The sequence below is a fragment of the Piliocolobus tephrosceles genome, chromosome 17 (genome assembly GCF_002776525.5).
Source record: "Piliocolobus tephrosceles isolate RC106 chromosome 17, ASM277652v3, whole genome shotgun sequence".
NCBI lineage: Eukaryota > Metazoa > Chordata > Mammalia > Primates > Cercopithecidae > Piliocolobus > Piliocolobus tephrosceles.
In genome coordinates, this window is record NC_045450.1 from 33,042,905 (window position 1) to 33,064,868 (window position 21,964).

A 21,964-nucleotide genomic window follows, 5' to 3' on the forward strand; every position below is an offset into this window, starting at 1 on the left:
TTGCAGTGAGCTGAGATCCGGCCACTGCACTCCAGTCCGCGCCACAGAGCAAGACTCCGCCTCAAAAAAAAAAAAAAAAAAAAAAAAAAGTGTGAAAAAGGAAAAATGAAAGAAAAAAAAATTCTCATGTTTTTCTATCATACAAAGATAATCACTGTTAACATTTGTTTTGTACTGCCAAACTTATCATTGGATTTTAAGTAACAGAATTGTAATCCTGTCATTTTCACTTAACATTGTAACACTTAAACTCTTTTATATTCCAAATTCTTTGTAAATTTTATTTTAATGGTTTGCATTATAGCCTGAGGGAGCCCTTTAATCGAATAGGTAGGAAGAGTGGATGGTGAAATGCCTATGTTTATCTCTCTTGTCTGCTATAAAAGACATTTGCAAAAGTTACTTCCATGAGGCAGAAATTGAAATGGGACTCAGGTGTACTGATTTCTGCTCTTGTGCTTTTTCCAGGAAACCAGAAGTAAACTTTAAGTAGCTGTTGCTAATAACGATGACCATCTTTGGAAAGCTCACTGTGTGCCAGGCACTGTGCTGTGTGCTTTACCTGTGTTCTCTCATGATCCTTTTATTAATACAACCCACCAAGTTGACACTATTATCCCCATCTTATAGGTGAGGAAACTGAGGCTTAAGTCAAGTAATTTGCCCAAAATAGTATTCAGAGGCTTGTACTATGTTACCTTTAGAGTGTTGATGGAAAGATGCTTTGAGTGCTGGAATGGTGGATCTGGTGGGAAACAGTCTTACAGCTCTATATCTAGCCACTACTCTGTGGTGAGACCCCGTCTCTGTCATAAAAGTGCTCACTGGCTCTTTAGAGGAGGTTATTATACCCATGAATAAAAACTAGGTCATAAGTAACCATCAGATGAATTATGGGGCCAGTAAATGCTGTAGACGTTGCATTATTGGAGCAGTCACTTTTGTGAGAGGTAGTCAGAAAAAGTTTTTTAGAATTGTTGGGGTTTAGTAAGCAGGAAGAGGAGTATTAAGGGCAGGAAGGCACCATATTTTTAACAAAGGTAAAAAGTTTAAGAGCGTAATAGGATCTCGATTGTGGATAAAGCAAAAAAGTAATGACAGCAAGTTGGGAAGATGAATGGGAGCTGGATTGTGAAAAGCCTCGAACTCCAGACAAAGGAGTTTGAACCTTATTCCGTAGGCTCTGGGAAGCAATGGAAAGTGTAAGAGGAATTGCTTATATACAATGTGAGTAGAATCTAGGATTCCACTTTTTTTAGAAAGGGTGCCTACCTAGAATATTATTTTCTCTCTGTAACTTTAGGTGCAGAATTGTCAGTACCTGTTTTTGAAGTTTACTCATCAAAAAAGGAAAGGCAAATAAATAACTGTAGCAAAAAATGACCTGTTAGAGGCTTTAAGATTCTTTTTAAAAATTCCCTTCCCTACCACTCTTAAAAATCAGAGTAATGGCAAATCTGTAAGTTCTCTAGAAAAATAATTTGAAAGAATTTATTAATTCTGAGTCTTGTCTTTCTTGTATCTGATTCTGAAATCTTGAATATGCTAATTCCTTATATTAACAGGACAATGTTTATTGCATTTGCTTCCAGTGCCTTGGTCACCTTTCCTGGATGAAAGGCATTCCCACGATGTTTTTAAGGCTTGCTTGTCTTTTCAAAGGTCACTCTGTTTGTTCTGTCCTACTTTATACCAGTCATGTGGCAGAATTCAGGCCTGCTCTGTGAATCGGCTTTGTGCAGATCGTGAGATAACTGCGGCTGTTCCACTTCTCGTTGATCGTTTTCTTCCCGGCAGTCAGGCTTTTATGCCTCTTCAGAGAGAGCATTTGCTTTGCACAACGTAGACAGCAAGGTTATAATTAAAATTAGTAAATTGCTGCTTTCAGTTTTGCTGGCTTTGTGAAAAATGCACCTTTTTTGGTTTGATAAACATATGTGTTTTTATTTCATGCCACACTCTACATCTGTCATAATTGTGTGGGTGATTCTGGTCCAAATACGATAAAGCACGCTCTCACATTTTAACATTCAACAAAATACCTGGCTGGCCGAATGTGGTTATTGCCAATTAGTGCATATGGGATGAATACAGTTTTGTTCAAAATGACAGAATAAGAATAATGGAATTCTGATATAAATACTGTTGAACCCAGATCCTCGTACTATAGTTAACAGATTATTGCCTCTGAAAATAAAAGAGATTGGAGTTTTTCTTTTTTGTTGTTGTTTTTGGTCTACATTCTGAGTGGCCCTTTGAACCGATTTTAATCTCCCTCATGAAGATGATGATGTTTTAGCTGGCCCTGGGGCAGCCATTTCAGTGTATATAAAGGTGGTTGTGTTGGGTAGGGGGATGCTCTAGAAAATCATGGAAAGCATGGGAATTCATAGGGTACTTCGGACATTTTGGAATCTTGAAGAGTAAGAACCGTAACTGGTGACTTAAGTGTTTCTTCATTTCACCAAATGGCAAATGTGATACAGTTCTTCCAATATCATGAGCAACTTGTAACCAGAATTAAGTAGAAGATAAGGTTGGAATTGAATATAATAACTTTTGATTTATCGTAGCGCCTTTTAAATAGCTATATTATGGTGATAGCTAAATGATCTTTTCACATTCCTAAGTTTCGATTTCTGTATGGCATCGCTCCTGCCTCCTGACATCTCACACTGTAAATGTGCTGCTTGCTTTCTCTAGGCGCACCTATGTTGGCAGCATGCCTGGTCGCATCATCAATGGCTTGAAGACTGTGGGAGTGAACAACCCAGTGTTCCTATTAGATGAGGTTGACAAACTGGGAAAAAGTCTACAGGGTGATCCCGCAGCAGCTCTGCTCGAGGTAAGATTTGGAAAATTCCCTGTCTGTCTTCATACTGGAAGAGTATGGAGGAAAGTTGATAATCGTACTCAAATGATATACACAGTGGTGTAGCTTTAGTTATGGGAAAGACAGTTTGATACTGGCTGAGGTCTGAGCAATTTGGCACTTCAATTAAAATGTTTTTGAGATTTCTTTCACTAAGTCCCCTCTTTTTTTCTTTTCCTTTTCTATTTTAATCAAATAGTTTAACAAAATTTTGTGCACACTTGTTATCTAGAGACCAACAATTCTACACAGTTATGGCAAAAAAAAAAAAAACAGCAAGTAAGTCTCCTCCCTGGGGTCCTCCATGCCCTCTTCTGCACTGTGACCTCTAACTTTTAGTTGATTAACCCTACTTTCAAAATAGCATGGCTATCTTGCACTTCTTGGTTTTTGTTTGTTTGTTTTTTTAGTTTTTGTCATTTTCTTTTTTTGAGACGGAATCTCGCTCTGTCACCCAGGCTGGAGTGCTGTGGCCGGATCTCAGCTCACTGCAAGCTCTGCCTCCCGGGTTCATGCCATTCTCCTGCCTCAGCCTCCCAGGTAGCTGGGACTACAGGCGCCGCCACCTCGCCGGCTAGTTTTTTGTAGTTTTTAGCAGAGATGGGGTTTCACCGTGTTAGCCAGGATGGTCTCGATCTCCTGACCTTGTGATCTGCCTGTCTCGGCCTCCGAAAGTGCTTGGATTACAGGCTTGAGCCACCGCGCCCAGCCTAGTTTTTGTCATTTCTATAGACTCCCCCCAACAGGAGGTGAAGATTTTACCTTTTTTCTTCCCTTGTCCCCACTGTACCATTTTTATATCCTAGATCGCACAATAAGAAGTTTTTCTTGTTTCTGTTACATCCATATTAGTATTTACATTATTCTGATTATGTAAATGTTTTTCACAGAAGGAGCCACATGGTAAACTATGATCACTTTTCCTGTTCCTGTTTTTATTTTTCTCTATGTTTTAAAAAGCTTTTCAGAGTTAATTGTTTTATTTCTTTTGTTTGCTTTTTCATCAGTCGTCTAATTCTGTCAAGACATTCAGACACTTTAGGTGTTCTATCCATTTTATCTTAAAGCGTCCAATCTGAACTGGTTGTTTTTGACATCCGGTTCTTTATGGCTGTCTTCCTAGGTTCTCCCTTCATCTCTCACCATGTTGGATTTCCTGTCTCCCGTATTCCATTTCTTGCTCTTTCTTGGTCCATTCCCTCATTTTTGTGGTGTTAACTCCCTGATAGTTTCCCGAGAAAGCTTGCATGAGTGGTAAATGTTTTAGACTTTGCATATCTGAAAATGTCTTTATGTTTCCCTCATACTTGATTGGTAATTTGAGTATACAATTCTGGTAAAAAATAATTTTTCTACAGAATTGTACTTTGCCTCCATTTTACTTCACTTTCCCATTTCAGTGTTGCTGTTGGTAAGACTGATTCCATTCAGTTCCTATCCTTTCAGACCTGCTTTACCCTGAAAACTTTCAGGTTCTTCCCTTTATCCTGGGATTCCGAAATTTCATAATAATCTGCCTTGGCATGGGTTTCTTTTCATGCATTTTTGTTCATTCTTTCTTTGAATTCTTCCTTTTCTTTGGTTCTAAAATGTTTTCTTAAATTCTTTTATTGATGATTTTTCCCCGTTATTTTTTGGAACTCCCATGACTTGGATATTACGTTTCTGACTTACCTTTCCTTTCCTATTAGTCGCCACTGTTATGTTTTGCTCTGCTTTCTGTGTAGACTTTCTCAGATTTATCTTTGAAAAACCCTCTGAGTTTATTATTTCTTTTTTTTTGAGACGGAGTCTCGCTCTGTCGCCCAGGCTGGAGTGCAGTGGCCGGATCTCAGCTCACTGCAAGCTCCACCTCCGGGGTTCACGCCATTCTCCTGCCTCAGCCTCCCGAGTAGCTGGGACTGCAGGCGCCTGCCTCCTCGCCTGGCTAGTTTTTTGTATTTTTTAGTAGAGACGGGGTTTCACCGTGTTAGCCAGGATGGTCTCGATCTCCTGACCTTGTGATCCGCCTGTCTCAGCCTCCCAAAGTGCTGGGATTACAGGCTTGAGCCACCGCGCCCGGCGAGTTTATTATTTCAAAAACTTTTTTTCTCTGCGTGTTCTTTTATAGTATCCTGTTCTTGTTACATAGTTGTAATATATCTTATCTCCATGAGAAAGATACTTACATTTTCTAAAATTTTACTTCTCTTACCACTCGGTATATTAAAAAGAAAAAGAAAAAAGTTACTTCTCTTTAAGCTGCTTTAATCTGTTTATTATGTATTTCTTTTAATCTCTGTCTTTTATATTAGAGTCTTTCATTAAACATCTGGACATTTTTGTTTGTGTGTTTATATTTAATAGTAAGGAACAAAAAGGCTGATTGGAGGCTATGAGCATAGGAGTGGGGCTTATCAACAGTGAGTTCCACAATAGAGTGGCCTGGCTGGGCTGTTTGGTTGAGGAATCTTCTACTCAATTAACTTTACGTCTTCCTTCTTAGGATGGTCAGATTCCTCAGAGAAGACTCTTCATATCTCTTGCCTTGAGAATGAAGGCCTGGCTGCCATCATTCTGGGAACCCAGCAGGGAAAGAATGACTGGGGTCAGGGACATCACTGCATTCGGCATCTGTATATATGCATTCACCCAAGCTCTTGTTTTCAGCATAGTATATGTTCTTCTCAGCTGTGCCCAGGGTCCAGTGTGCAGAGAACCACTGTTTTATGTTCTTAAGAAAATAAACTTCCAGTGTTTTGCTGGGGTGGGGGAGAGGATCTGAGATCTGCTGCTTCCTAAATTTATTTCAGCCAGTCCTCCTTATTTTAGCACATCAGCCCCTCCTCCCTTTTACCCTTGCTTAAAATATTATTAATGCAAATTGATTTGTAACCTTGAGGAAACCTTACTTTGTGAAAGTTTTTATTTTTTTCTTGTTTATTTCTGTGCTTTGAGTTCCCTCATGCTTTCTGTTTTTTTCTGTTTTTGTGGTCTTAGAACAGGATGGCCTGGGACATATGTCTTATTAAGCAGGAGACCATACATTCTGGTTTGTCTGGCACATTCCCAGTTTATGCCTAATATTAAGTGCACTCTTTTTTAGTCTCAGAAGTGGGTTTTGTTTGGATGATAAAAAAATACAGTTACCTTACTTAAAAGCCCCGGTGTTTGGAGGTAAGAGTTTGATTTGGTTCAGTTTTGCTATTTTTTATTGAAAGATCATTACCTTCTGGCTCCATAACTGGTTTACTCTGGTTTATTTTACTATGAAGAGTAAAATAGTGAACATTATTTAAGATTTTAGTAGTTTCTTATATAATATCTTTAGACTTTCAGTTTAATTTATATTGAGACATTTTTTCAGGTTATGTGACAGATTTTCCCATTAGACACTTACAGTTATCCTGTTGAAAAGAATTTTAGAGTACTTCCCTAACACTTAAATTTTTTCAACAACTGTTTTGAAGCAAGTTCACCAAAGACAGCTTTACAGGTAGTAGATGATTAAGTCCCCTGTTTATTTGTTCAGTTGATACACACTGTGTTTTAGGTCTTCACCTATATATACTTTGTAATGATTCAATAATATTTGTTAAATTAATCTTTGATAACAAGCAGCTAGCATAATGACATTTTCTTGTCTGATGTAGACCTTGGTACTTACTTTTTTGGCAGTCGATTTATTAGCATTCAAAAAAATAAGTATGAAAACCTCAAATGGTATCTCAAAGTGAATGCCCTTGGGCCCACGTACTAATCACTGTAGTTTAGTTATGAATAGCATCGGTTCCTTACAGACTATAAATGCTATAAAATGAAGCAAGACATACATATGGAGGAACTGAGTATCTTGGTACCTGACATCGTCTTCCTCCCTGCTTGCCCAAGTCCTGGGTAAAAACCTCAGACCTCACAGATTGTTGAAACAGTTAAATAACAATACATGTTAAAGCACTCTATAAATGGTAAAGTACTCTACAGATGTTACTTTAATATCCACTGATATGTGTCCATTTTGAAAGCCACTTGCTGTTTCCATTGCCAGTAGGTTCTCTTAAATTTAAAAAAAGAACAAATTCAATTACACACTTTACATTTAAAGTGAATATTCCTGAGAGTTTGAAGACCCAGGTATAGTTTTATCATCTTTCCACATAGAAAACCTACTTTAAAAAAATGATGTCTAGATATTATTTGTAAAATGTATAAGATTATTTTATGTTTAAGCTAATTTATATTATTAAGGTAAGCTTGGTGAGGAAGGCATGTTGAAAGCTAGGCCTCTTATACCAGATAGCAAAGTTGTGAGTTCAGAGGAAAAATTCTCAAAGGAAATTAGATATGCTATTCGAGTGAACACACCGATGATAAGAAAGTGAAACGGCCTTATTGCTGATATGAAGAAAGTTTTAGTGGTCTGGATAAAAGATCAAGCCAACCACAACATTCCCTTAAGCCAAAGCCAGTCCAGAGCAAGGCCCTGAGGCTCTTCGGTTCTGTGAAAGCTCAGAGAGGTGAGAAAGCTGCAGAAGAAAAATCTGAAGCTAACAGAAGTTGGTTCATGAGATTTAAGGAAAGAAGCCATTTCCACAACATAAAGTGCAAAGGAAAGCAGGAAGTACTGATGTATTGTAGAAGCTGCATCATGTTGTCCAGAGCATCTAGGTAACATCATTGATAAAGGTGGCTACACTAAACAACAGATTTCCTGTGTAGATGAAACAGCCTTATCTTGTATTGGAAGAAGTGTCATCTAGGACTTTCATGGCTAGAGAAGTCAGTACCTGGCTTCAAAGCTCCAAAGGGCAGGCTAACTCTCTTGTTAGGGGCTAATGCAACTGGTGACTTTAAGATGAAGCCAGTGCTCCTTGGCCATTCTGAAAACCCTAAGGCCCTTAAGAATGATCCAGAATCTACTCTGCCTTTGTTCTGTAAATGGAACAAGAAAGCCTAGGTGACAGCGCATCTGTATATAGCATGGTTTTACTGAATACTTTAAGCCCACTGTTGAAATCTACAGTTTAAAAAAAAGATTCTTTTGAAAATATTACTGCTCATTGTCAATGCTTCTGGTCACCCAAGAGCTGTGATGGAGATGTACAAGGAGATTAATATTGTTTTCATGCCTTATAAAACAACATCCATGCTGCAGCCCATGGATCAAGGAGTTATTTTAACTTTCAAGTCTTATTATTTAAGAAACACAGTTTTTAAGGGTATTGCTCCTATAGATTATGATTCCTCTCATGCATCAGGGCGAAGTACATTGAAAACCACTAGAAAAGATTCACCATTCTAGATGCCATTAAGAACATTCATGATTCGTGGGAGGAGGTCAAAATATCAACATGAACAGGAGTTCAGGAAGAATTGATTCCAGCCCTCATGGATGACTTTGAGGGGTTCAGGACTTCAGCGGAGGAAGTTACTTCAGATGTGGTAGAAATAGCAAGAGAACTAAAATTAGAACCCAAAGATGTGACTGAAATACTGCAATCTCGTGATAAAACTTGAACAGATGAGGAGTTGCTTCTTATGAGCAAAGAAAGTGGGTTTCTTGAAATGGAATCTACTCCTGGTGAAGATGCTATGAACCTTATTGAAATGACAACCTTGATGCTATGAACCTTGTTGAAATTCTAAACAATTTAGAATATTATGTAAACATAGTTGATAAAGGGAGCAACAGGGTTTGAGAGGATTGACTTCAATTTTGAAAGAAATTCTACTGTGGGTAAAATTCTGTCAAACAGCAGTGCAGGCTATAAGGAATTATTTCATGAAAGGAAGAGTCAATAGATGAAGCAAATTTTACTGTTGTCTTATTTTAAGAAATCACCCACAACCACCCTAACTTTCAGCAGCCACCACCCTGATCAGTCATCAACCATCAGTATTGAGACAAGACGCTCCACCAGCAAAATGGTAACAACTAACACTGAAGACTCAGGTGATTAGCATTTTATAGCAATAAAGTATATGTTAATTAAGGCATCTACATTTTTTTTTAGACATAATGCCTATTGCACACTTAACAGACTATAGTATATAGTGTAAACATAACTTTTATATGCACTGGGAAACGGAAAAAAAATACATATGTCTCACTCTGTTGTGAAATTTGCTTTATTGCAGTGGTCTGGAATTGAACTCACAATGTCTCTTAGGTATGTCTGTATTGATTAGGGGTTGCAAATAAATTTTAGCGAGTAGGCAAATTTGCAAATATGGAATAATAAGGATCAACTGTAGTTACTGCTTTATGCCATTATCTTTTAAATCAGATGAGGAAAAGTTACATCAACAATATATTTACGCTGTCTTTCATGTTGGCAATGTCATCGCTTCTGCCAACGCTCTCTATTTCTTTGTGTGGATACCATCTAGTGTCCTTTAACTTCAGTCTTTCGTATTTCTTGTCTCATCTCCTGGTGACATATTCTCAGTTTTTATTTTTCTGGGAATGTCTTAATTTCTCCCTCAGTTTTGAAGTAATTTTGTTGGTATAGAATTTGGATTGGATTGACAGTTGTTTGCTTTCAGCCCTTTCATATGTCCTCTCACCACTTTCTGGTCTCTGTGGTTTCTGCTATGAAGCCAGCTGTTAACTTGTGGCGGATCGATTATGCCTAATGAGGGCAGCATTTTTCTCTCATAGTTTTTTTTGTTTTTTGTTTTTTTGTTTTTTTTTTTTTTGAGACGGAGTCTCGCTCTGTCGCCCAGGCTGGAGTGCAGGGGCGCGATCTCTGCTCACTGCAAGCTCTGCCTCCCGGGTTCACGCCATTCTCCTGCCTCAGCCTCCTAAGTAGCTGGGACTACAGGCGACCGCCACCTCACCTGGCTAGTTTTTTTTTTTTTTACTTTTTAGTAGAGACGGGGTTTCACCGTGTTAGCCAGGATGGTCTCGATCTCCTGACCTCGTGATCCGCCCGTCTCGGCCTCCCAAGGTGCTGGGATTACAGGCTTGAGCCACCGCACCCGGCATTCTCTCATAGTTTTCAGGATTCTCTCTTTGTCTTTCATTTCAGACAGATTGACTGTGTTTATGTGTGATCCTCTGAGTTTACTTAGATCTTTTTGAGCTTCTTGGATGTGTAGGTAAATGTTTTTCATCAAATTTGAGATGTATGTGGCTAGTATTTCTTCAGATATTCTTTATGCCCCTTTCTTTTTCCTCTCCTTCTGAAACTCATATTATGGTGTGTTGGTAATCTTTGCAGAGGCCCTTTGGTCTCCAAAGTGCTGTTCACTTTTTTTAAAACCTTTTTCTTTCTGTTCTTCAGACAGGATCATCTCAGTTGACCTGTCTTCAAGTTCATTGATTCTTTCTTCTGCCAGTTGAAATTGTCGTTCAGCCCCTCTACTGAATTTTTCATTCAAATTACTGTAGTTTTCAACTCCAAAATTTTCTGTTTTAAAATTTTTATTATTTATCTTTGTTTAGATTCTCTATTTGTCAAGATGTCATTCTCATACTTTCCTGTAATTCTTTAGACGCGATTTCCTTTAGTTTTTTTAAATGTTAATAAATATATACAACAGAAAAAGTGCTGTTTTTACCACTTTTATGTGTACAGTTCAGTAATGTTAAGCACATTCGCATTGTTGTGCAGCCAAACTCTAGAACTTTTTTATCTTGTTGAAGTGAAGGTGTATACCCATTATACAGCAATTCCCTGTTTCTTTCTCCCTCCCTCAGTCCCTCCAGCTACCATTTTCTTTTCTGTTTCTATGAGTGGCTACTCTATATACCTCATATAAGTGGATCGTACAGTATTTATCTTTTTATAATTGACTGACTCCACTTAGTGTCCTCGAAGTTCATCCATGTTGTGGCATTAGTTTTTTAAGCATATTTATAATAGCTGATTTGTAATCTTTTTTTTTTTTTTTTTTTTTTGAGACGGAGTCTTGCTCTGTTGCCCAGGCTGGAGTGCAGTGGCATGATCTCGGCTCACTAAAAGCTCTGCCTCCTGTGTTCACAGCATTCTTCTGCCTCAGCCTCCCGAGTATCTGGGACTACAGGTGTCTGCTACCACGTCTGGCTAATTTTTTGTATTTTTAGTAGAGATGGGGTTTCACCATGTTAGCCAGGATGGTCTCAATCTCCTGACCTTGTGATCCGCCCGCTTCGGCCTCCCAAAGTGCTGGGATTACAGTCGTGAGCCACCGCGTCCAGCCGCTGATTTGTAATCTTTATCTAATAAATCCAACATGGTCTTCCTTAGGGATGGTTTCCATTGACTTCATTTTTTCTTTTTTGAGACAGGGTCTTGCTCTGTCACCCAGGCTGGAGTGCATTGGCTCAATCTTGGCTCACTGCAGCCTCTCCCTCCTGGGTTCAAGTGATTCTCCTGCGTCAGTCTCCTGAGTAGCTGGGATTACAGGCATGTGCCACCACGCCTGGCTAATTTTTTGTATCTTTAGTAGAGATGGACTTTCACCATGTTGGCCAGGCTGGTCTTGAACTCCTGAGCTCGTGATCCACCTGCCTCGGCCTCCCAAAGTGATGGTATTACAGGCGTGAGCCACCGCGCCGGGTCAGAATGTATTAGAATGTATTTCTTAAGGCTGCCATAACAAAATACCACAGACTGTGTAGCTTTGAGGACCAAACAGAAATGTATTTCCTCATGGTTTTGGAGGCTAGCAGTGCAAGATCAAGGTGTCTATAGGTTTGATTTCTCCTAAGGCCTCTCTCCTTGGCTTACAGACAACCGACTTGTGGCTGAGACCTTCTGTGTGCATGCATCCCTGGGTCTCCTCCTTCCTCTTATAAGGGTACCAGTTGTATTAGACTAGGGGCCCACTCTTACCTTCATTTAACCTTAATTACCTTCTTAAACGCCCTGTCTCCAAATGCAGTCTTCACCCTGACTGCCTTTGAGACAGAGCAAAGGGGGTTAAGGATTCTGTCCATTTTGAGGGGGCACAATTCAGTCCATAACAAAGGATATATATATAATAGATACATAATATATATGTACCAGTGTGCTCATATCATGTACTTTATGTAAAACGAAATCAGTTTTAAAAGGTAATTATATTTTCGATGAACGCACTGTGTTCTAATTAGATAATTGTTTTTACTTCATAATATGTCTATCACAGCTTATTATATAAATACAAGTGTCAACTCTTGTTATTTTCTTGTGGTTCATACTTTTGCCTATACACTTTTTAATGATGTTTTGCAGGAATCTTTTTAAACCACTCCACCCATTTGTAATATTAGGCTCTGTGAACCCAGAAAAATTGAGACAGGTCTTAGTTCATTTAGGAAATTTATTTTGCCGAGGTTGAGGATGCGTGCCCATGACACAGCCTCAGGAGATCCTGACGACATGTGCCCAAGGTAGTCAGAGCACCGCTTGATTTTATACGTTTTAGGGAAACATGAGACGTCAATCAGCATATGTAAGGTGAACATTGGTTTGGTCTGGAAAGGCGGGACACAGCTCTTTGGAGAGGGCTTCCAGGTCACAGGTAGATAAGAGACAAACCCTTGTGTTCTTTTGAGTTTTTGATTAGCCTTTCCAAAGGAGGCAATCAGATTTAACTCAGTGAGCAGAGGGGTGACTTGGAATAGAATGGGAGGCAGGTTTGCCCTAAGCAGTTCCCAGCTTGACTTTGCCCTTTAATCTAGTGATTTGGGGGGGGCCAAACATATTTTCCTTTCACAGCACACATGGACAGCAATGTGCTGTAATTATAGTTAAGGCAGATAAGTGAGGGCGCCACAGGCAGCCTTCGATGTTATGGAACTTCTTCCAAGTGAAGACATCTTCACTTCCATTTTGGATATTAAATATTTACAAGCTATTTTTTCTGGTATTTATAAATAAAAAAGATAAATACAAATACTAATATTTTTTACTTGCACTTTGGTGGGTCATTTTCCACTTTTGTGACCACTGGTCTAGATAGATAAACAAATGTCTTCACAAATGGGTAGTAGGTTCACAGGTGTTCATTTTGTTATTATGCATCATATCTTTATATATGTTACCTATATTTGATGTATTCAAGATTGTAGAATATTTTAAACTAGTGATAATTTGGCTTGAAAATTCTATAGGTGTTATTCTGATGACATTCTCATTGCACAGGAGGAGGAATCTAAATCTTTTCAATCTAGAGTTTCAGGGTCTTCTAGAATATTTTTGTTTCTTTAATTATTCCCTATTTTAATTTACTGAGACCTCTTCTTTAGTTATATTAACTAGATATGAATTGCATCTTTTCATTTTTCCCGTATTTATCCCCTACATGTCTCTAAAGCCCTTTTTCTTCTATGTCCTGAACACTTTTCTCAAGTTTGTCTTTCACAGATTTAATTTCCATAGTTGAGGATATAGAGGAAAAGTAAACTCAGTTTCTCCTACTGCATTCTCACAACACAGAACACCTCTGACCAAATAGGCATGGGGTTTTTCTCCACACGCCAAGCAAGCAGTTCTTCAGCATCGGACAACAGCTGGGTGTCCTCTAATTCAATTCTGGCGCTGTCTATGAGATCCTACGGGTTAAGCACTCAGTCCTACAAGACTGCCTCCCACTTCAGATGTCAGTTGTGACTTGGCTTCCAGAACATGTGACCAACCAGTTATAAATTGGAGTTCCCACAACTCCCTCCTCAGGTTTGCTTAATTTGCTAGAGTAGCTCACAGAACTCAGAGAAACAATTTACTTACATTTACTGGTTTATTAAAAGAATATTTTAAAGAGTACAAACAAACAGCACAGGAGCTTCCATCCCAGTGGAGTCAGGGTCCACCAGCCTTCTTGTACCTGGGTGTGCTCATATTCACCTTCCTGGAAGCCTCCTGACCTCAGTCCTTTCGGGTTTTTAATGGAGGCCTCGTCACATAGGCCCGATGGATTAAATCATTGGCCGTTGGTGATCAACTCAACTCTTAGCCCTTCTACCCTCCCCAGAGATTGGGGTGGGGAACTGACAAGTCCTCAGCCCTCTAATCATGCCTTGGTCTTTCCTGTGACCAGCCCCCATCCTGAAGCTATGGAGGGACTGCCAGCTACCAGTCAATCACTAACATACAAAATGATACTTATCACTTTGGTGATTCCAAGGATTTTAGGAGTTGCATGTCAGGAAACAAAGGGATGAAGGCCAAATGTATATTTCACAGTATCATAATAGTATTAATTGTGTGCGGCTTTCAGAGCTGATTTTAGTTATGTTATTTGATCTTTATTTTCTGTTGTGGAAAATTTTAACCATAGCAAAAGCAGAGCAGATAGTATAATGAATTCTATGGACTCATCACCCAGCTTTCATATCTTGTTTCATCTATTGTTTCCCATTCGCCCCTACCCAACCTCTGATTGTTTTGAAGCAGATTCCAGACATCATCATCCTTTCACAAATGTTTCAGTATCTATCTACAAAAGGTATAACTTTTAAAAAGCATAATCATACTCTATCACACCCGAAGATGACAGTTACCTAGTCATGTTTAATGAACTCTATGTCATCTATTCCTGGATTGCCTACAGACATCTGTAGTTCTTCTCTTGTCAGAAATTATTATTGAAGAACAATTCTCAGTGTACATTGCTCCCACGGTTCATCCCATTGCGACTTCACATTCCTAGGAATAATGTGTCATATCACAGCTATTTCCAGTACTTTCACAGTCATACCTTGTAGGTAGGAATTACAGTCCTAGGATTGATACAGAAAATCTTTTAGTTGGGGAAAATAAAGGAGAAACAGCCCTAATTATTTTTGAAAGCGGCCCTGGATATGGGCAGTAGAATCCCTGCTCTGAAGTTAGGTTAAGAAGACGAGGTTTGATAGCTACAAAGCTCTTAATTGTAATTTTCATTCTTCCATGGACTCACCAGTTTGCCTTGGAGCTTCATCTGAGTAGTGATTACCAGAAATTATTTTCTGCCAGAATATTGATCAGTATTCCTGATGCTCTTTAAATTCTATATGTCCTTTTATGCTTTTGAAAACCAGAAAGTATCTGAGACAGGTCTCAACCAATTTAGAAGTTTATTTTGCCAGTGTTCTCCAAAGATGATTTTGAGGGCTTCAATATTTAAAGGGGAATGGGCGGATACTGAGAAAAGAGGAGGAAATTTTAAAAGGCATGGGTAGACAAGAGACAAACGGTTGCATTCTTGTGAGTCTTTGATCAGCCATTCGCCTGTGAGAGGGGAGCAGAGGAATAGTCACTTATGAATTCATGTAGCTTAGTGAATCTGCATTTCTACATAAGATAAAATAAACATAGCATACAGGAAGCCATCAGATGTGCAGTTGTCTCGGGTGAGCAGAGGGATGACTTTGAGTTCTGTCCTTTGTCCTGTATGTGTAAAGAATAAGCTGTCAATTTACATTGTTGAGGTGAAATTCAACAGAACTGTTACAGGGTAAAGATCTTGGGGCTCATAAGGAATTTCTAAATGGGGAATTGTGAGGGAGGTATGTAGCTTTTTTTGTCTTTGTAGCTATCTTATTTGGGAGCAAATGTGCGACGCAGTTCCCAGCTTGTCTTTTCCCTTTTGCTTAGTAATTTGGGGGTCCTGAGATTTACTTTCCTTTCACACTTTCCTCAGTAAAAGAGGAAGGCAGGCAAATTGGGCACAAATTTAGCCTAAATCTGCCTCCTTACATATTAATGTTTTAAGTTTGGCCTAAGAGTTTCCCCTTACAAGGTAAACTGCAGCCTAACTAGATGTGTAAATACACTATTCTTACACCAATGACAGATTTTTGGCAAGTCACAGGAAGTCAGCTGTTAACAAACTGTGTTTAAATAAAGCAAACATCAAGCTGTAAGCAATCCCGCTGTTTCTGTACATCACTCTTTGTTTTCTGCATATCACTTTCCTTTTTCTGTCCATAAATATTATCAAACCATATGCCAGAGTTTCTCTGAACCTATTCTGGTTCTGGGAGCTGCCCAATTTGAGACTCGTTCTTTGCTCAATTAAACTGTTTAATTTATCTAGAGTTTTTGTTTTAACAGACGTCACTAATTTTTTTTCCTTTATCATCTAGGTATTCTGTCATGCTGTTTTTAAAACCTCCATAATTAGAAACATTGCTTTATTAATTTTCCTACTTTTTAAAATTTAGTGTCTTAAAATTTTAAGATAAAAAAAATTACTTGTTCAGGTCTGACAGCCATTTCTAAAACATATCCAGCATATATGAATTACATATGATTAGAGCCATTAAAGAATAGATTTTTTCTGGTCAGGCGCAGTGGCTCACACCTGTAATCCCAGCACTTTGGGAGACTGAGGCGGGTGGATCATGAGGTCAGGGGTAGTCCCAGCTACTTGGGAGGCTGAGGCAGGAGAATGGTGTGAACCCAGGAGCAGAGCTTGCAGTGGGCCGAGATCACACCACTGCACTCCAGCCTGGGCAAAAGAGCGAGACTCTGTCTTAAAAAAAAAAAAAAAAAATAGATTTTTTTCTTTAGCTAGTGTTAAAAAATTATTCATGGTGCTTATTAAAGGTGGTAAGGATTATTTTTTTCAAGGTGGGAGACTAGGTATAAGAAACACTGCAATGGGGTTTTGCAGTGGTGGGAGAGTGAATGGGGAATCAGTAGAGGGAAAGATTCTAAGAGGAAACATTGGGATTATAAGGGATTCTCACTAGAAGGACACAACAGAACTCTTGCTGAAGGGAGGCCAGGGTGAAAAGATGCTGGGTTGGAAGTGAGAACAGATACATATGGTTATGGGTCATTTTCGCTAACCTGACTTAGCAAGATTCTTGCTCAAATTGGATTATACAAAGACAGAGGGAAGGTTGACATTGGCCTAGCTGAGCAGAGGACTCAGAGGAGCCTGACTCAAGTTTGGGTCAAAAGAAGAGCGTTTTTGTCACTAGATAATAGTTTTAACTATTTTCCATACATAAACATTTACCATACCTAAACAGTTTGTTTGAGACGGATTTTCACTCGTTGCCCAAGCTGGAGTGCAGTGGCATGATCTGAGCCCACAGCAACTTCCGCCTCCAAGGTTCAAGCATTTCTCATGCCTCAGCCTCCTGAGTAGCTGGAACTACAAGCATGTGCCACCATACCAGGCTAATTTTTGTATTTTTTTAGTAGAGACAGCATTTCACCATGTTGGCTAGGCTGGTCTCAAACACCTGACCTCAACTGATCTGCCTGCCTTGGCCTCCCAAAAAGCTGGGATTATAGGCGTGAGCCGCCATGCCCAGCCTGTAAACAGTTTTTAGATAATTAGTAGATAGTAAGACCACTCTTAACCAATTCGATACTGAACATAATTAGTTTTCCTTGATTACTTGAAAGTACTTGTTTTTTAATGACATTAAACATTATTAAGTCTTGTGAAAATGTGGAATTAGAGCTTTCTGGGAACTCTAGATAAAGAGAGTTTCCAGTAATAATTAATGTTTAACAAAATTCAAAATTATGTATGAGGCCTAGAATTAAGACTAGCTTGGGGCTGGGCATGGTGGCTCACACCTGTAATCCCAGCACTTTGGGAGGCCAAGGCAGGTGCATCGCTCGAGGCCAGGAGTTCGAGACCAATCTGGCCAACAGGGTGAAACCCCATCTCTACTAAAAATACAAAAATTAGCCAGGTGTGGTAGTGCGCACCTGTAATTCCAGCTACTCAGGAGGCAAAGATTGCAGTGAGCTGAGATCACGCCACTGCACCTCAACCTGGGTAACAAAATGAGACTGTGTCTCAAAAAAAAAAAACAAAAAACTAACTTTGGATAGTTTTGAAAATAAGTAAAACTTCAGAAACAATCAGAAGGTAGGAAAACCTACTTATATAGTTAAATTGTAATTGATGAATATGTTAGTCATTTTATTGCCTTTTTGAATATGTGTGGCAACCCTATTTATAGTAATTGGGTGTCTAAGTGAAAGTGTTAATATGTTTAAGGTTTGGAAAATGTAGAAACTGTTGGTGCCTTATTAAAGTCCTACACCAGCCCCTTAGCAACAAATGCCTGTAACTTGAAGCTCGTTAATGTACAGTTGCACATTTTAAGAATCCAAGTTGACTGATAAATTATCTGATGTATCTAATTCAGATATTTGTGAGAGCTATTGCTGGGTGCAGTGGCTCAAGCTTGTAATCCCAGTACTTTGGGAGGCCGAGGCAGGCGGATCACTTGAGGTCAAGAATTCGAGACCAGCCTGGCCAACATGGTGAAACCCCATCTCTACTAAAAATACACAAGTTAGCTGGGCATGGTGGCACACACCTGTAGTCCCAGCTACTCAGGAGGCTGAGGCAGGAGAATCGCTGGAACCCGGGAGGCGGAGGTTGCAGTGAGCCGAGATTGTGCCACTGCACTCCAGCCTGAGCAACAGAGGGAGACTCTGGCTCAAAAAAAAAAAAAAAAAAAAAAGAGCTATTGATATTTTGCTTATCATAGGCAGCAGTGTTATTGCAGTAAGCCATTTTTAAATAGTGAATTTTTTGCTGTATCAATATAGTAGCATAGTAATTTTTACTCTTATTTAACTCATAGTAAAGGTTTCTCTTATTTGAAATTCTCCTTTCAGTTAAATAGTTTATACCAGACTTTCTGAAAATGTTCTAGGAAGATTATATGGGTTCTTATTTACTGGTTATTTGAGAATTTCAAAATACTTTACGTATTTGCTTTATATTCCCATAGCAGTTTAGATAGGGTGTTTTACCAAGATGGAAACTGGTTCTGCAGGACTAGTAACTTACGATGGCCAAACAATGAGTCATCAATAAATAGATTTTTGAACGAGTGTTAAAAGTGTAATTTCTGCTGCTTTGTGCTGTTACATTTTCAGAAATTTTAACACTGAACATATTTTATTTTTTAAAAAGTATGTAGAATGTAGAGAATGCAAAGAATAATGCTTAGATGTTAGTTTTATCTGTTTCTTAAACTATTCTGAGCAGAAATACCAACCTTCTCAGTATATTACGTGTTTTCACTTATATACAGCCTTCTGTTGGAACTACTAAAGTTTTTTAAATGTTTTTTGTTCTCCCCTAGGTGTTGGATCCTGAACAAAACCATAACTTCACAGATCATTATCTAAATGTGGCCTTTGACCTTTCTCAAGTTCTTTTTATAGCTACCGCCAACACCACTGCCACCATTCCAGCTGCCTTGTTGGACAGAATGGAGATCATTCAGGTTCCAGGTACCTGACTCTTAAATGAAATCATTATGATACATCTTGCCTTTCTGACCATAACTTTAAAATTAGTTATGCTGTGGAGTTGTGACTGAAGGAGATTCGTTTGCCAGCATACAATCTTCAGAAGTTCTGAGGAATGTATATAAATCAGTTTCTATGTAGCTTCAAAGTCTGGAAGAGCAAAACAGCAAATGTTGACAACAATAATTTCAGATTTAATTTAGCATGAAAGAGTGATAATTTTGTGAAAAATAAGACATTCTTCTTTAACATAATTTCTAAAATTTCAGGCCGTGTGTGGTGGCTCATGCCTATAATCCCAGCACTCTGGGAGGCCGAGGCGGGTGGATCACTTGAGGTTAGGAATTCGAGACCAGCCTGGCCAATGTGGTGAAACCCCATCTCTACTAAAAATACAAAAATTAGCGTGGCATGGTGGCGGGTGCCTGTAGTCCCACCTACTCAGGAGGCTGAGGCAGGAGAATCCCTTGAACCTGAGAGGGAGAGGTGCCACTGCACTCCAGCCTGGGTGACAGAGTGAAACTCCATCTCAAAAAAAAAAAAAAAAAACTGAACTTTTTCAAAAAATCTGGCCTCACTTTTATATTAAAATGCATGCCGCTTTTAAATTCCTCTTGAATCTATCAAATAGTTAAATTTTTAAAATGTCTTCTCCTTCACTGGAGCGTACAAAATGTATTCCTTCACTTACTAACACTAGATAAATTATAGTGTTTTCACCTTGTTTTGATTGCTCAGAATTGTTTTTCCCTGGAAGAGATCAAATATCAGTGAGTTTTTTTTTTTAATGTAGAGTAGAATCTAAATGTCTTTATTTATTTAATTATTTAGAGACAGAGTCTAGCTCTGTTGCCCAGGCGAGTGCAGTGGCACAATCTTGGCTCACTGCAGCCTCTGCCGCCGAAGTTCAAGTGAGTCTCGTGTGTCAGCCTCCCAAGTAGCTGGGAATACAGGCACTCGTGACCACGCCCAGGTAATTTTTGTATTTGTAGTAGAGACAGGATTTCGCCATGTTGGCCAGTCTGGCCTCGAACTCCTGACCTCAAGTGATCTGCCTGCCTTGGCCTCCAAAATTGTTGAGATTACAGACGTGAGTCACCATGTCCAGCCTAAATGTCTTTTATTTATTTTTTCTTTTTTTTGAGATGGAGTCTCACTCTGTCACCTAGGCTGGAGTGCAGGGGCAAAATCTTGGCTCACTGCAACCTCTGCTTCCTGGTTCAAGCGATTCTCGTGCCTCAGCTTCCCAAGTTGTTGGGACTACGGGTGCGCACCATCACACCTGGCTAATTTTTGCATTTTTAGTAGGGACGGGGTTTCTCCATATTGGCCAGGCTGGTCTTGAACTCCTGACCTTAGGTGATTCACCTGCCTCAGCGTCCCAAAGCGCTGGGATTACAGGCATGAACTGCCACACCCGGCCCTAAATGTCTTTAGATTCTAAATGTAATCTAAATGTATTTTTCTAATTAATCTGAAATATATTTTTACTACTAAGTGAGTTATAATTGGATTTCTGGTTTTTTTTTTTTTTGAGATGGAGTCTCACTCTGTTGCCAGGCTGGAGTGCAGTGGCACAATCTCGGCTCACTGCAACCTCTACATCCCAGGTTCAAACAGTTCTCTTGCCTCAGCCTCTTGAGTAGCTGAAACTACAGGCGTGCACTACCACGCCCAGCTAATTTTTGTATTTTTAGTAGAGACAGGGTTTCACCATGTTGGCCAGGATGGTCTTGATGTCTTGACCTCGTGATCCACCCGCCTTGGCCTCCCAATATAATTGGATTTCTTAATTATCCGTGAGCATTGCAGGTTCCTATATTTAATTTTAAAATATGGTAGAGTAAAAAGTTAATTGTGTATTTAAAGTCTAAAGTAAATAAGTAATGAGACTCAATTCCCTGGAAACTCCAAGTTATGGCAGAAAACCCATTAGATACACTAAATTAAAGTGAAAGAATCAGGACAGCTGCTGCAGAGGGGAACATAGATGCCACCTTCTTCCTTTGGCAGATTTAGCTGTCCGATCTTCTAGCTTTCCTGGTGTTTACTAACCTCTTTCCATTCAAAAGGTGCCTTATCAATTCATATTTTTAATTTTTGCTTGTTAAATGGAAAGGGACGTTAGATGGAATTTTGTCTTACAGGATTTAGAGACAAAGAAAATCTATATTTATTCAGGCAAATAAGAACATAAAGTCTTTTAAATATACTGTATATATAAAATACATATATACATATATAAATACATATGCACACATATATAATTACATATACACACACGTTTATATGTACCATCGTGTGGAGGGAAAAACCTTTTGTAGGGACATCTTAGGTTTTCTTTTGCTGCTACAATTTATTTTATAGTCATAGTTCTGGAAACAGTATCTTTAGAGCCCTTTTGGAACCCATTGCTTAGTTAATTGAGGGGTGTGGGTGTGTGTGTGTGTTTCAAGTATAGATCAAATTAGGCTAAAAAGATGCATTTATTTTTCTATTTGAAATTTCAGAGGATTTGAGGATAAAGAGATAATTGTCTCTAAGATTTGAGGTTTTTTCCTCTTTGGGAGATACATCATTTAATCAGAAGACTTTCAAACACTGTGCTTAGTAAATGCTTGTTTTGTTTGTGAAAACGTTGGAAATTTTAACAATTATTGATTTAGATCAAATTTCTTTTTTCTTTTTCCTTTTCTTTTTGGAGACAGAGTCTCGAGTCTCTGCTGACCTGGCTAGAGTGCAGTGGTGCAATCTGAGCTCATTGCAACCTCCCCCTCCCCAGCTGAAGCAATTCTCGTGCCTCAGCCTCCAGAGTAACTGGGACCACAGACACGCGCAACCACGCCCAGCTGATTTTTTGTGTTTTTAGTAGAGACAGGGTTTCTCCATGTTGTCCAGGCTGGTCTCAAACTCCTAAGCTCAA

General features: G+C 39.0%; 1 protein-coding gene across 2 annotated transcripts in view; it reads left to right on the forward strand.

The window, feature by feature from the left end:
* Positions 1-21,964, forward strand: part of LONP2 (lon peptidase 2, peroxisomal) — a 110,009-nt gene that overhangs the window by 31,043 nt on the left and 57,002 nt on the right. For both annotated transcript variants that reach the window (XM_023189613.1, XM_023189614.1), the window contains 2 exons: positions 2,704-2,845; positions 18,873-19,023. In XM_023189613.1, the coding sequence (XP_023045381.1) occupies positions 2,704-2,845; positions 18,873-19,023 (293 nt within the window). The remainder of the gene's footprint in view (positions 1-2,703; positions 2,846-18,872; positions 19,024-21,964) is intronic.